This window comes from Thamnophis sirtalis, unplaced genomic scaffold, assembly GCF_051295495.1.
Source record: "Thamnophis sirtalis isolate CommonGarterSnake01/CBP01778 unplaced genomic scaffold, rThaSir2_p1.2 scaffold_9, whole genome shotgun sequence".
Classification (NCBI taxonomy): domain Eukaryota; kingdom Metazoa; phylum Chordata; class Lepidosauria; order Squamata; family Natricidae; genus Thamnophis; species Thamnophis sirtalis.
The window spans coordinates 68,495,226-68,509,996 of NW_028261389.1; the positions used below are offsets into that span (position 1 = coordinate 68,495,226).

At 38.6% G+C, this 14,771-nt stretch overlaps 1 protein-coding gene across 2 annotated transcripts in view; it reads right to left on the reverse strand.

Annotated features, from left to right (window-relative positions):
- Window positions 1–1,300: 1,300 nt before the first annotated feature.
- The window catches only part of PACSIN2 (protein kinase C and casein kinase substrate in neurons 2), a 53,121-nt gene continuing 39,650 nt past the window's right edge, over window positions 1,301–14,771 (reverse strand). The window contains exons 8-11 of one of the 2 annotated variants that reach the window (XM_087722193.1): window positions 12,077–12,198; window positions 7,667–7,783; window positions 6,924–7,120; window positions 1,301–3,351 (exon numbers count right to left, since the gene is read on the reverse strand). In XM_087722193.1, coding sequence (XP_087578319.1) covers window positions 3,239–3,351; window positions 6,924–7,120; window positions 7,667–7,783; window positions 12,077–12,198 — 549 coding nt within the window. In that variant the 3' untranslated portion in view covers window positions 1,301–3,238. The remainder of the gene's footprint in view (window positions 3,352–6,923; window positions 7,121–7,666; window positions 7,784–12,076; window positions 12,199–14,771) is intronic. The other variant, XM_087722194.1, reaches the window with a different exon arrangement.

Below are 14,771 nucleotides of genomic sequence, written 5' to 3' on the forward strand. Positions count from 1 at the left end.
CCTCTTAGTAGTCTTTGATAGCATCAGTCATAGGGTTCTTGTCCCATATAGGATGGTTAGGAATTGGGAATACCTCTCTTATAGTGGTTTCACACCTTCCTGAGTAGACGAGCTTAGGCAATTGTGAGAGAGGAGTTACATGTGAGTAGGATACCTTAGGGCAGTGTTTTTCAACCACTGTGCCGCGGCACACTAGTGTGCCGTGACATAGTGTAAGGTGTGCCGTGGGAAAAATACTTTATATATAGTCAATATAGGCACAGAGTTAAATTTTTTAAACATTTTCTAATGGTGGTGTGCCTCGTGATTTTTTTTCATGAAAAAAGTGTGCTTTTGCACAAAAAGGTTGAAAAACACTGCCTTAGGGTTCATATCTGCCCTGTTCTTCATCATCTGCAAGAAACCACTAGGAAAGTTTATCATCAGGATGCTAATAATATCTAGATTTACATTTTTATACCAATCCAATCTAGTGACATTGGGAAAACCTTGATTTGGCATCTGGAAGCTATGAGGAAGTGGATGGGAAGTAAAAGCTCAATTTAAATCCTAGAATGTTGAAGGTGCTGTTTTCCCAGAAACAATCTGGCTTTCTACTATTTCCAGCTATGATGCTTTCCAAAAGGAACAGTCACAACAGGAATTATTTGTGGTTTCCGTTTGAGAATCAGTTGGCGCTGTAGTGGGGCAAGTGTTACCTAGCTTTGGTTGGTAGATCAGGAATTCCTGCTATAACTCTTTGTGTCACTTCTAGAATATACTAATACTATAGCAATGCTACACATTAGCAGTACTTCATATATATTCTATGGCAAGGGTGTCAAACTCAATTTCATTGAGGGCCGCATCAGGGCTGTTGTTGACCTTGGAGGGCCAGGTGGGCGTGGCCAACTGGATGAGAGTGGCCAGCTTAACGAAAATCATTGGGCGTAGCTGGCTTGGGTGGGTGTGGCCAGCTTTATGCCACTCCCCAAACTGCTGGCGTGTTTCCTCTTCGCATTGGGTAGACCAGGCCGAAGCCATGCGGGCCGGCCCCTTACAATTTCCAGGATGGCCCCGCGGGCCTGATCTGACCACCTCACAGGCAGGATTTGGCCCACGGGACTTGTGTTTGACACCCCTGTTCTACGGGAATTTGTATTTAAGTGAAGGCACCTTTTCCCACATTAGCTATTATGTTTGGTGCTTACTCAGACTAGTCATTATGCATCCATTACCTTGAATAAATAGGTTTAATTTCTCTCAGGCTATAACCAAAAGAATATACAAATACAGTGCTTATGGTTAAAATAATATAGACTTTATGTGATACTAAAATTTTGTTCAATTTTTTATTTTTAAAATACTGTACTGTCAAAAATATTGTGGACTAATTGTTGACCATTTATTCAACATTACCATTTCTGAACAATTATGCCGAAATACCAACATGACAGAGATTGAATATCCACTTAATATAATTAATCTTCAATATCAATAAATATGTAAATTTCCACAGACAAATGGAATAGTCAGGAAGCACTTACAGTATTTTCAGTTTCAACTATCATTTCATTAACAGTGTGATTCCCTAAGACATCATTCTACTGATAAGTTCTAAATTTTCTATAAAGCAACATTTTAAACAAGTTCACAACTTTGCTGTTTAAATTGCCTGCAAATCTATAGAGTCTGACACTTCTACAGCTGATCCGCAAACCAACCAAGTTTGTACAGTGTTTTGCTACAATAATCTACAGCGGATTAATGTTAACTTTGGAATCACATTTTAATCAACAATTATAGGTCTTTAGAATAAAACCCCAATATTATCATTTAAGGACTTAGATCACAGTATACTTTCGTTCTTTTTTAGTGTGCTTTGGATGCTTTCCTGTCAAAAGAGTCAAAAGGTACACAATGAACTCTAATCCCTCTGGTCCCAGTGTCAATTACAAAGCTGTAACAAAGGGAGGACAAACTCACATTCTTGCAAGAGTGGATGTGAGACTGTTCATGCAGACACTTGGGGGTAGGCACAGATGGAATGATAACTACAGTTGATTATAATATAATATGGAAGGGAAAACTGAGTTGTTACACCTTAAGAGGAAGGCTACATTCACAGTAGACAGGATGGAGCACAGCTAAGTCTTTTACCTTATACCTAAATGTGTATTTATGAAACAGCAAATTTAAATATGCCTGCATTTTAAGTTGCTTTGCTTACTTTAAAAGCTGCTGTTAACTTCCCACTGAAGTTAATAAAACATTGATATTCTGGTGTCAGATTCAATCTGAAATCTAATGCATATACAATAGATTTTCTAATTAACACATGCTCCCTAATTTTAATATCAAATTATATTTACATATATAGACAACTTAAAGAGCATATCAGTAAAAAGGCAGTACATTTTAGTCTCTGGCTTGAAAAAATAAACCCACATTTAACTTTCCAAATCACATAAAACCAGTAACTTACAGAACGTAAGTTTTATAATTGTATATTGTTTTTATAACGACATTCTTAAAATATGGGGAAATCTTTAAAATTTACATGATGTCCTTTAGGAAATCAAGATTTCAAGTGTCAAAATAATATTCATCAAGAAAAAACGAATCCTTAATATTTGCAGATAATTCTACTGGAATCTTTGCAATAGATACTGTAGTATATATGGCATTTTACACTATTAAGCCATGCTGACAGCATGAAAAAAATAAGAGTACAGGATTGAGAGGGCAATACTTCTGAGTCATTATTCATGTAACAGCTAATGAAGTAGTAGACCATGCATGAAAAATGAAGTGCTACATAACTTTAAGTTTTAAAAATGCATTTTTCACAGATTGCTAACAAATGCAGCGTTGCAATAAAAAAAAATTTAAATTCCAAATGACGAAGATCAAGTTGCCACTGACTGAATGAAACCGGACTTAAGGCAACATCCAAAAAAAAGGAAATGAGGCACTGATTTTAGCAAATTATGGAGCAAAATTTAAAAAGTCATCGTAAAATATGATAAAAATGAAAGCTGTCACTTTCTTGCTGGCTTTCTGCTATCTTTAAGATGTCAACCTTTTCCTAGGTTTCAGCCTGAAGCATTGGAGATTGCTGAAGGAACATAGGAACCAATCAATTTAATTGCATTAAAAGATATATAGATAGATCAATAGATATATTTCAGTTCCTCTTATACTGAACCACAGGCATCATGTTGATTGATCGTTATTATATCATGTTCAGGATTATTCATCACTGGATTGGTTCTACATAATTTGCAGGATACAGCCCAACTTGTCCATTGTCCAGACGACCTTTGCACCATCCTTGTTCATCTTCATCTTCTATTTTAGTTAGTTCTTCTCCTAGGGGAGAGAAAAAAAAAGTAGTCTGATAACCCATCTATATAAGAGAATGTGAATAAATGTTGTCCTTCTATAGCAGTTACGGTCTTCACTATTTCTACTAGTAAATTATAAGAAAATTAGACTAATCCCTTACTTTCCCCGTGCTCTATTCAAGAACCAGATTAGCAAGTCAAAAAAAAATATCGAACAGAAATTATTATTGGGTTGTTATTAACCACAATGGACATTAATAGCGACTGGGATGAGACAATGATTTTAAAATAGAGTCACTCTTGAGCTGATATTTAAAACCCCATTTTCCACTTTTTTAATCTGCCTTTTAAATATTAATCATCTTTATTAGAAGTATTCAAATATTAGAAGTATTTCATTGTATTTATATACAATGACAATAAAGATTATACTTATACAAGATTGATTTTGCGTAGGGTTAGGGGATTGTGCCTTTGAACCATTTTTATTATTTATTTATTTATTTATTTGTCAACATGTACAAGGTAATAGATATTGGTACAGACATGGAGATTATCGCATGAGATTGGTACAAATAGATGGATATAAATAAGTATAACATGGCCATGAACACATAAAATGAGTACATATCAATGGGGACAGTAGGACAGGGATGGTAGGCATGCTGGTGCACTTATTCACACGCCCTTAGGGACCTCTTAAAAAACGTGTGAGGTCCACGGCGGACAGTTTAAGGTTAAAGATATGGGGGTTTGAGGAACTAACAATGGAATCAGGTAGAGTGTTCCAGGCATTGATCACTCTATTGCTGAAGTCGTACTTTCTGCAATCATGTTTGGAGCGGTTTACTTTAAGTTTGTATCTATTGTTTGCCCATGTATTATTGCGATTGAAGCTGAAGTAGTTGTTTGCAGGCAGGACGTTATAGCAGATAAATTTGTGTACTATGCTTAGGTCGGAACAAAGGCAGCGTAGTTCGAGGTTGTCCAGGTGTAAAATTTCAAGCCTGGTGGCTTAAGGTATTTTATTGCAAGCAGAGGAGTGAAATACCTCTGGACTCTTTCTGTTGTATTAATGTCTCAATATACAGTGTGAATGCCAGGCAGGAATTTTTGGCAATTGCCTGGATAAATCTCTACAGTTTTCTTGCCAACGTTTTCAGAAGTGGTTTGCCCTGGACTTTTTCACAGGACAAGAGTGACTGACTCAAAGTCACCCAGCTGGCTTCATGCCTAAGACAGGACTAGAACTCATGATCTCCTGGTTTCTAGTTTGGTGTCTTAAACCAGCGGTACCCAAGCTTTCCAGTTTGGCGGCTCAGGGAGGAGAGTCGTGTGAGTGGTAGGCGCACAGCTTCATTTGTGTGAATGGCGGGCACTTGCCCATCTCTCCCGCAGCCTGATTTCGAACAGGCCATTGTCCAGGCATTCAGGATCCATGTCTTAAATTACTATACCAACCTGGGTCTACCAGTTAATATTAACACTATTTTTATAATATTCTCTTATTATTGAATATGCATTGGGAGTGCTTTATGCTCATCAAAGTAAGCACAAGCAGGAAATCTTTTTGATTACTTCAAAACAGAACTATATTTCTCTTCTACGGCTATTGTCCCAAAGATGCTTTTTCCAAGAGGCAAGTGGACTTTTGGGGTTTTCTTTGAAGACGTTTTGCTTCTCATCCAAGAAACTTCTTCAGTTCTGACTGGATGGTGGGGAATGGAAGAATGCAAATGACCAGCTGTCTGCAAGGAATATAAATCCTTCCATTCCCTACTATCTAGTCAGAAGGAATTAAATTGGGAATTACCTCTACTGCTATTATTTAAAAAGAGTAACTGAAAACTTTTATACTAAAATGTGAGGCTAGGTTGAAGTGCCCTTGGAGGCAATGCTGTGGCATCTGCAGACTGAGATTGAGATGTTTGTGTGATTTAGACTAAGTTTGATTTAAGAGGAAGCTGTTAATAGCAAACTGGGTCATAAGAGAAGTCTAAACAATTTCATTATCTCGCTTTGCTGCACCTGAAAAAAAAGTTGAGTGCCATCGTTTTCCAAAATAAAACTACGAGAACGGTGAGCTATCACCATATTATGTCTTATGGCACACTTCCAGAATGTGCAGAATCTGCCTGTTAATCATTTAGCTCTTTTTAATTATCAAAGAGAAAGAATAAATGGGCTCTTAGATTTTTGAAATACACTTTCTTTTAACAAAAAAAGAATTGGAATGCCTATCCCAGTTTAGTTGGAAAGAGAAAAATTCAGTGAAGAAAAATGGACAGGTGCCTGACAAAGCGAATAGTAGTTATTTTAAATAAACACATGCCTGGTTCAAAAGAGAATTAATCAGTAGGTAGTCTTAATTTTAAAGTAATTAGTTCATTATTTTATTTTACTAAGACAATCAAAAGCTTTTAAAAAGACAAGGGTAAATTATTCCTGAAATTCTTGCCAAGAAAATTATTGCCCCCAGGAGATAAGGCTGGCTCGAAGCTAATAGTAATTATTCATATTCATTTTTTTACAAACGGTAAAGCCATATTATTTTTTACAACCACAATAATGATCATATGGTAAATGTATACATTGCTACTTAGTGTGTGCAAACATCTTACAGAGAAGAGCAACAAAGATGATTAGGGGACTAGAGACTAAAACATAGGAAGAACGGTTGCAGGAACTAGATATGTAGTTTAATGAAAAGATTGACTAAGGGAGACGTGATAGCAGTATTCCAATATCTCAGGGGCTGCCACAAAGAAGAGGGAGTCAAACTATTCTCCAAGGCACTTGAGGGTAGAACAAGAAGCAATGGGCGGAAACTAATCAAGGAGAGAAGCAACTTAGGAGAAATTTCCTGACAGTTAGAACAATTAATCAGTGGAACAGCTTGCCTCCAGAAGTTGTGAATGCCCCAACACTGGGAAGTCTTTAAAAAGATGTTGGATAGCCATTTGTTTGAAATGGTATACGGTTTCCTCCCTAGGCAGAGGGTTGGACTAGAAGACCTCCAAGGTTCCTTCCAACTCTGCTTGTATTGTATTGTATTGTATTGTATTGTATATATTAAATGAAGTGTGCTCAGATGCTGAAATACACCATGTAAATTAATTAGAGAGAGTGGAAAGGAAAGGAAGAGGTAAGGAGAAAAAGGAGACAGGAGAGAGGGAAATAGGAGGGAGAGGAGGGGGAAGTAGGAGAGAAAGAAGGAGTGGAAAGAGGAGAGAGAAGGCAAGAGGAAGGGGAAGTAGAGGAGAGGGGGATGGCAGAGGAAAGAAAGGAGGTAGAGAGGAGGAGAGAGGGAGAGGAGTTAGGATGGCGGTGAAATAGGGTATAATATGGTGTATTGAAAGCAGAAGAGCAAATAATAGCTGTTCTGAGTTGAGGGAATGATATAATAATGGACAATACATTTTTTTTGTTCAGATGTAATGATATACTTATAGTTATATATAGGGAATTAAAATTAAAAACTTTTTCAAAAAAATAAAAAGCACCACAAATCTTTTGAAAAACAGACACATCATAGACCTGAACTTTCTTGCATTCCCTATGATAGAAAAACATGTAATACAACCAGACAGGACCTACCAGTCTTAAAGCTCAATTCATCATGCTCTTGGCCTTCATAATCATAGAGGGCTCGTACTCTCACTTCCACCGCAGGGGAAACATCGTCATCAAATGGATTCGATTCTCCTTGGGCATCATTGGATGAAAACGGATTGCTGGTTTCTTCATCAGACCATTCAGCCCCCAAACTCTGGTTTTTCTCATAGCTGCTAACACTAAACACAAAGAACACATTATTTTAGCTTGGCTTAGCTGAACTAATGGGCAAGAGCGGTAAATATACCACTATGGCGGCCCACAAGGGCTCCTATTTAATCATGAGATGTTTTGTTATGTCAAACAACCAGAGAAAAGTCAGTATTAACAGTGCACGGAGAAGCATATGTAGAGTACGTGTATAAGCTATGAACCAGTAGTTCAACACCAACACTGGAAAGATAATTCGTTTAAGGAAAAATGTTAGGTGATAAAGAGAGATTCCTAAGGGAACATATCCAAATGAATACAGCCACTGGTAAAAATTCCAGCAATGGTTTCAAAGCACACTACCAAAGACCATGTCTGTGGAATCAGTGAAGGAAAAAACCAATCCAAAAACAAAACAGGAAGAGTGGGTTAGTCAAGTCTGCAAAAGGTATGTAACCTCTGAGCAAGGACTTCATGCACACAATGGTTTTGAAGAAGCCCAGAGTTGGAAACCCTGGATAGAGAAGTGTAAGCAAGAAAAAAAAACAACAAGTTGAGAACAGTCTTTCACCAACTTTTTGATCTTATTGTCCTCCTTTTCACTGACAGTACTTCCAGAATCTTCTTCGTCTTCAAAGGGATTGTAACTTGACTGTACTGATTGCACTGTGTTACTCGGGACACTAAGGTTGCTATTTGGGAGGGAAAAAAAGGGTTAAGGTGACCCTATCATTTCAGGGAGCAAACACACACATAGGTATAAACAGGTAACAGCAGAAATATAAGTTTGTTTATTTCTTGTGTTTTATTTTTTAAAAAATCTTTAAAGACAAAAGTTAGCATGTCTCCATCTTCCTCCTAAGATGGACGTTTTTAATTCATTTCTCTTCAGAAACAATTTTTCTCAGTTACAATGGTTTATTAAAAAGTACCATATTTTTTGGAGTATAAGACACACTGGAGTATAAGACGCACCAAGATTTTGAAGAGGCAAATTTTAAAAAAAGGTTTTTGCACTCTGCAGGCCTCCCAAAAATGGCCTGTTTTTCGTGAAAACGGGCCCGTTTTTTGTTTTTTAAAAAAGGGAATGCCTAGCCTTTAGGAGGCTTATAGAGTACTCCTGGGGGCTGGGGGGGGGGGCAAAAACGAGCAAAAAAAGGCCAGTTTTTCCCTCATTTCTGTCCTCTCCAACCCCCAGGAGCATTCTGGAAGACTCCTAAAAGTTATGCGTGGTCATTTTGGTGAAGGAGACGTCTTATACACTGAATAAATGCTGTATTCAGTGTATAAGACACACCCAGATTTTCACCCTTTTTTGAGGGAATATGGTGCATCTTATACTCCGAAAAATATGGTGAATCGAATTCAGTTTATACACTGGAAGACAGTGAACAATGAACTGTAATATCTAATATACAAATAAATTTGCTAAGCAATAAAAATGGAGAGATGCTTCAGAGTTTGTGGGTATAAGTATAATTAACAGCAACCTGAAAAGGCCTATGCTTCAGGCCTTATTTATAATGTAAATGGAGCCAGCTACTTGGCTAATTTCATGCCAAGGACTGTTACTAAATTTAGCATTATGATAATACCTTTTGGATCTTTTGAAAACAAGTATTTGAAAGCATTTAAAAGTAGCCTCATAATGCAGCACTCATTTTGCAAAGTTTCTATTGATTTAACGGGTCTTAACTCCTGAGGAAAGCAGCAGTGTATCTCCAAGGAAGCATGAAGTTAAGAGAGAAAAGCGTTGAGCAGTTCAACACCTATCATAATACATTTAGAATCATAAAACTGGAAGGAACTTTGGAAGTCTTCAGGGGTCTTCAACCTTGGCAACTTTAAGCCTGGAGGACTTCAACTCTCAGAATTCCTCAGCCAGCTTCATTGGAACTCTGGGAATTGAAGCCCATAAGTCTTAAAAGTTTCCAAAGTTGGAGACCACTGGACTAGTCTGTTCTGCCAAAGGCAAGAGACCTTATACCAGTCTGGACAAACAATATTTTCTTGAAAACCTCCAGCGATGGAGCAGTCACAACTCCAGGAGGCAATGCCATTGGTTAATTGCACTCACTGTCAGGAAATTTCTCCTTAGTTGATGGTAGGATCTCTCTTTAATGAGCTTCCAACTTTTGATTCTTATCATAAGAGAATAAAAAGAAATTGAAGAAACCAGACTTTAAGGAAAATTTTATATGGACGAAACACTGCTTGTTAAATACGTTGTTCATATATCAGGATAGTTTTCAGTGTACGGGAATATATGCTGATGTACTGAAGGACAGCACTAAATCGCAAGTCATTAACAAACCTTTGAGGCCCTGTATGGTACAAGGCATTTATATCAGAAACACATTGTGTTATGAAAGTTAAGCAATCACATAAACTTTAATGAGCCACAAATTAATTGGAAAAAACTTATTCACCAGAGATATCATTAAATTATGCTTAGCCAGCCCTCTAAACTCTAACATGTTAAGTGGGATACTCCTGGCATAATTTCTACATATTGGCAATATCTGGAATAATAACAGGAGTTACAGAAATTTCTGTGGTCGCACTTATATGACTGCAGGGCAGCCCCTCATAGAAAAGTGATTTAGGACATATGGTCCAATTCCCAAGCACCAGAGAGACCTTAATATTAATGCACTAGAGGTAGTCCTCGACTTACGACCACAATTGAACCCAAGTTTTCTGTTCTTAAGTGAGACATTTGTTGAGTTTTGCCCCATTTTATGACCTTTCTTGCCCTAGTTGTTAAGTGAATCACTGCACTTGTTAAGTTAGTAACATGGTTGTTAAGTGAATGTGGCTTCCCCAGATGACCACTTCCCCTTAGAACAGTGTTTCTCAACCTTGGCAACTTGAAGATGTCTGGACTTCAAATCCCAGAATTCTGGGAGTTGAAGTCCAGACATCTTCAAGTTGCCAAGGTTGAGAAACACTGCCTTAGAAGGTCACAGAAGGTGATCACATGATCCTGGGACACTGCAACCGTCATAAATACGAACCAGTTGCCAAGCATCTGGTTTCCGATCACAGGACACGGAGATGCTGCAATAGTTGTCAGTGTGAAAAACAGTCGTAAGTCATTTTTTTCCATGCCATTGTAACTTTCAACAGTCACTAAATGAATTGTTGTAAGACAAGGACTACCTGCATTAAAATCCTCAGTTCTATTTATTAATATACGTATGCGCTGACTAATAGTCCTTTCGAATTCCTGAAGCTAGATAATTGAACGTAAGTCTATTCCTTGTTTATGAAATGTTAATAAAAGGAAACCAAAAACACCTTGAAAAAGAACACACACACATTGTCAACTCCTAAAGTTGCCATAGTGAGGAAAGAGGGGGGGTGTGTCGCTTTCCACACATACTTTTGGCTAGAGTCGGATCTCAGATTACTGCAGCAGACTTGGGAGGGGTGCACCTCATTGGGGAATGTGATTTATGACACAGACTGACGGGAGGGAAAAGGGGGTAAAGTTCAGCTACAAATCAAAATAAGGTTAAGATCTGACTTCACAAACAAGGCATTGCCAAAATGCTCCTAATGAATGACTGGTTTTCTTTTGAAATTTGACTTGAGACTCATGAATCAATTAGGGCATTTCTTGAAAACCTGACACATATATTAGGAGCTGGGGGGGAAATTCTTGCAAGAGTCTTTCTTAGCAGCTTAGCTTTCTACACACTAAGCCCCCTTCAGGGAAAGAAAAACTGGTGTACTGCTCTAGTACAACAGTCCGTTTAGTGACTGTTCAAAGCCACAATGGCACTAAAAATGTGACGTACAGCTGTCTTTCATAGTTATGTTTGCAGTATCCTCATGATCACGTAACCAAAATTCAGAAGCTTGGCTCATGTTTATGACACTTGCAGCCTCTTAGGGGGTCATCACGATCAAGTTTGGTGACAAGCAAAGTCAATGGGGAAGCCGGATTGACTTAACAACAAAGTTACCACCTCATCAACTTGCAGTGATTCACTCAACAACTGTGGCAAGAAAAGTCATAAAACGGGGCAAAACTCACTTAACAAATGTCTCACTTAACAACAGAAACGTTGGACTTTGCTATGGTTGTAAGCCAAGGACTAGCTGAATAAGTGCTGCTGAGCAATATTTTTGGTCTAGGGGTTTACAGTTTGTATGGTCATTGCACAGGGGCCACAGCACCAGAAAGGAGGTGGAATGTCATAATTTTTTGGGGGGGAAGGTGAAATTTTAAAATTATGATGTCTGCAACATTTGGGGCATACATTTCACCTTTTAAAATCCTTTCCAGGGTCATCAGAAATATGTTACTCTGTAACTCTGCTGTTACCCTCTCCTAACCACGATCGTAATTTTTAAAAGTGTGTAAATTGGGGATTAAATTGGGAATTCCCAAAATTCCCAAACTTGCTTTACAGTATCGTAAAGAGACTTTACATGCTCTTCCATTATTTTATTTTATTTTCTTTGTTTTGCTTGGGCATAGTGGTACATGAGAATGATGGCCCTTGAATTTCCCTTACAGAAGTCTATCATTTGACACAAATGGACATAATATTAGAACAAATAATAATTAACTAATGTAGAAGACTCAAGCATTCCCCCCAAAATTGAATCTGGGGCTACAAAGCGTGGGATAAAAGCTCTGTTGGGCAAGATATAGTGTGCTACTATTCATCCACCACTATTATCTGGCAGACTACAGAAACCATTTTCCTTTGTTACAGTTAGACCCAATTACTGTCCTGTACAGCTGTTGTCTCTTTTGTACATTCTTGGCTACAAATCATACTTTGACTATTATCATCAAGTTTAACACAAGGATGTCCATGTAATCTTAAGATTATTTCTCATTTTTCCTTGAGGTAGTGGAACTTAAAACCCAAATTCTTCCAATTGACCTAGTTTTAAAATAACCCAAATATTTGCACACCCCGATTTGAAACTTGAGTAAATAATTTTTTTTTAAAAAAATCATCTACCTGCTATTTTTTTGCGGCGACTGCTGATCCCCTGTTTGGTTAATATTGGTCAAAGTCACACCATCCGTTGCCTTTTTTTTCTCCCTTCTACTCAGAGAACGATTCAGATCAGCTGACCAGTCCTATTGCAAAGAACCACAAAAACGTTTGAAGAAATTTGCTACCAGAGCACAACAGCCACCATGGCTTGGAGGTCTCCATTATATTCAAAGACAACATGGTAATTTCTACACAGCTGGGACAAAATCCCTTCTTAATTCCAGGCCTGCTCTTCACTAAAGATGAATGTCATCTACTGTGAGAGAAATCCTAAAGAGAAGCAATTTATTAACATTAGAAAGCAACAAAACGAGTTTGAAATATTACACTTGGGTCAAAATTACATCCACCCAGTAGGAAAGATCCTGTTTGCTAGGATTATCACAGACGAAAGATGTAACATATTTTGCCTCTTTAAGCAGTAGTTCAATTGAAGTACTCCGTGACCCGTCAAAACCACGCTCGACTAAACCGTGCCCGATTAAACCGCGTCGCTGATGTCATCAACAGGGCGACAACAGCCAGCGCGGAGAAAGAAGGGCGCTTTAAATAGCGCTTTGAAAGCAAGCCGATTCAACTTAAGGTAAGGGTTAGGTTTAGGGTTAGGTTTAGGGTTAGGTTAAGGGTTAGGGTTAGGGTTAGGGTTAGGTTAAGGGTTAGGGTTAGGTTAAGGGTTAGGTTTAGGGTTAGGTTAAGGGTTAGGATTAGGTTTAGGGTTAGGTTAAGGGTTAGGTTTAGGGTTAGGTTTAGGGTTAGGTTAAGGGTTAGGGTTAGGGTTAGGGTTAGGTTTAGGATTAGGTTTAGGGGAGTTAGGTTTAGGGGTTAATTTTAGGTTTAGGGGTTAATTTTAGGTTTAGGGGTTAATTTTAGGTTTAGGGTTTACAGCGTGCTTCTGTCTCCGCGCTGTTGTCGCCCTGTTGATGATGTCAGCAACGCGGTTTAGTCGAGCGCGGTTTAGTCGAGCGCGGTTTTGTGGTGGAACCAAGTACTCATCTCAATTGTGCCTGTTTTCAGTTTCCACATTTCTAGCCTACTGAAATTAATGGTTTGTCAACTGAGACACATTATATTAAGGATCTATGTCTATGGTTTAGAACGGGGGTGTCAAACTCAAGGCCCGCGGGCTGAATCCAGCACGTAGGGTTCTTAAATCTGGTCCACGAGGCCGGTCTGTAAATAACAAAGGACCGGCCCACAGTGCCTCTGGCAGCCAAAATGAGGCATGGAGGGGCAAGCGTGGCCCCCTTGTGCCCCGTTTTCAGCCTGGATGGCCTTCTGCAGTAGTTTGCCGGCCAACATGGGGCACGGTGTGGTCGCACACAGCCTCCCTATGCTGTTTTGCCAAGCAAAGTGTTGCAGGAGGTCATCCAGGCCGAAAATGGGGTACAGGGAGGGTCGTGCATGCCCCCCCACACTCCGTTTTGGCTGCTAGAGGCACTGTGGGCCGGTCTTTTGCTTACTACCAGTTTGCAACCCGTGCGCATGCGCTGTTCAATGTAAATTGTTCTTCGCGCATGTGCAGAATAATTTACAGTGAACTGTGCACGGGCAGTCACTAAAAACTAAAATAGCGGCAGCCCTGCGGCAGCGAGGGAACCAGTTCAGGGTCATGGCAGGCCTGGGTCACTGCTGGTTGTGTGACCCAGACCTGAATTCCACTACCGGTTCGTCTGAACCAGGAGCAACCCACCTCTGGTGGAGGGGAACTACAATGCTAATCTGGCCTTCGAAGGAATCCAGTTTGACACCTCTGGTTTAGAATAACAAATGAAAGCACTGCTTTGCCCCAGTGCTTTTCTACATTTCTTTCTTATTACCCCATCCTGTACTTCAAATTTTCTCATACAAAACATGAAAAAAATAGTATGCCCTTAACACACCTGATATACCCTGAATCATATAAGCCAGTGGTTCTCAACCTGTGGGTCGGGACCACTTTGGGGGTCGAATGAAACTTTCACAGGGGTCACCTAAGAACATTGGAAAACACATATTTTCGATGGTCTTAGGAACCAAGACACCAATTTTATGGTTGGGGTTACTACAACATGAGGAACTGTATTAAAGGGTTGCGACATTGGGAAGGTTGAGAACCACTGATATAAGCAGAACCAAGGATTCAAGGTTCAAAATGATCTCTGGCATTTAGTATAATTTAAGATTAGGCATATAAAATGTTTATTTCTACATCCTTTGACCTGACATGACTGTATCACAGCTTCTTCTTCAAAGAATTTTTCAAAGGATACTGGCAGAAAGTTTGTTCCCATCTGTTTCCTTTAGCGGGCAGATGGCTGATTTTGGTCCTTAATGTCTTAATCATAAGGCAATCTTATGATTTGGAAAGCCTGCATCTAAACTTAAATAAGTAACTGTATTTGAAATAAACCATAATAGAAGGAAGTTGAAAAAGTATACCTAAAATGGAATATGACGCAATGGGTTTTGATGATGATTTATGAAGTTTAAATAAGAAAATTAAAATATTGTTCTACATAAAGTTAACACTTACTTCATCCTTGTTGCATGAAAAGCAAATAAAATGATTGTTAGGAAAAATGATATTTTATTCTAACTCATTTTAAAACTTTCATCTGTTTGTTTTTACAAAAACTTGCTGTTTATGTCATTTGAAATAAATGCACAGATTAAAAAG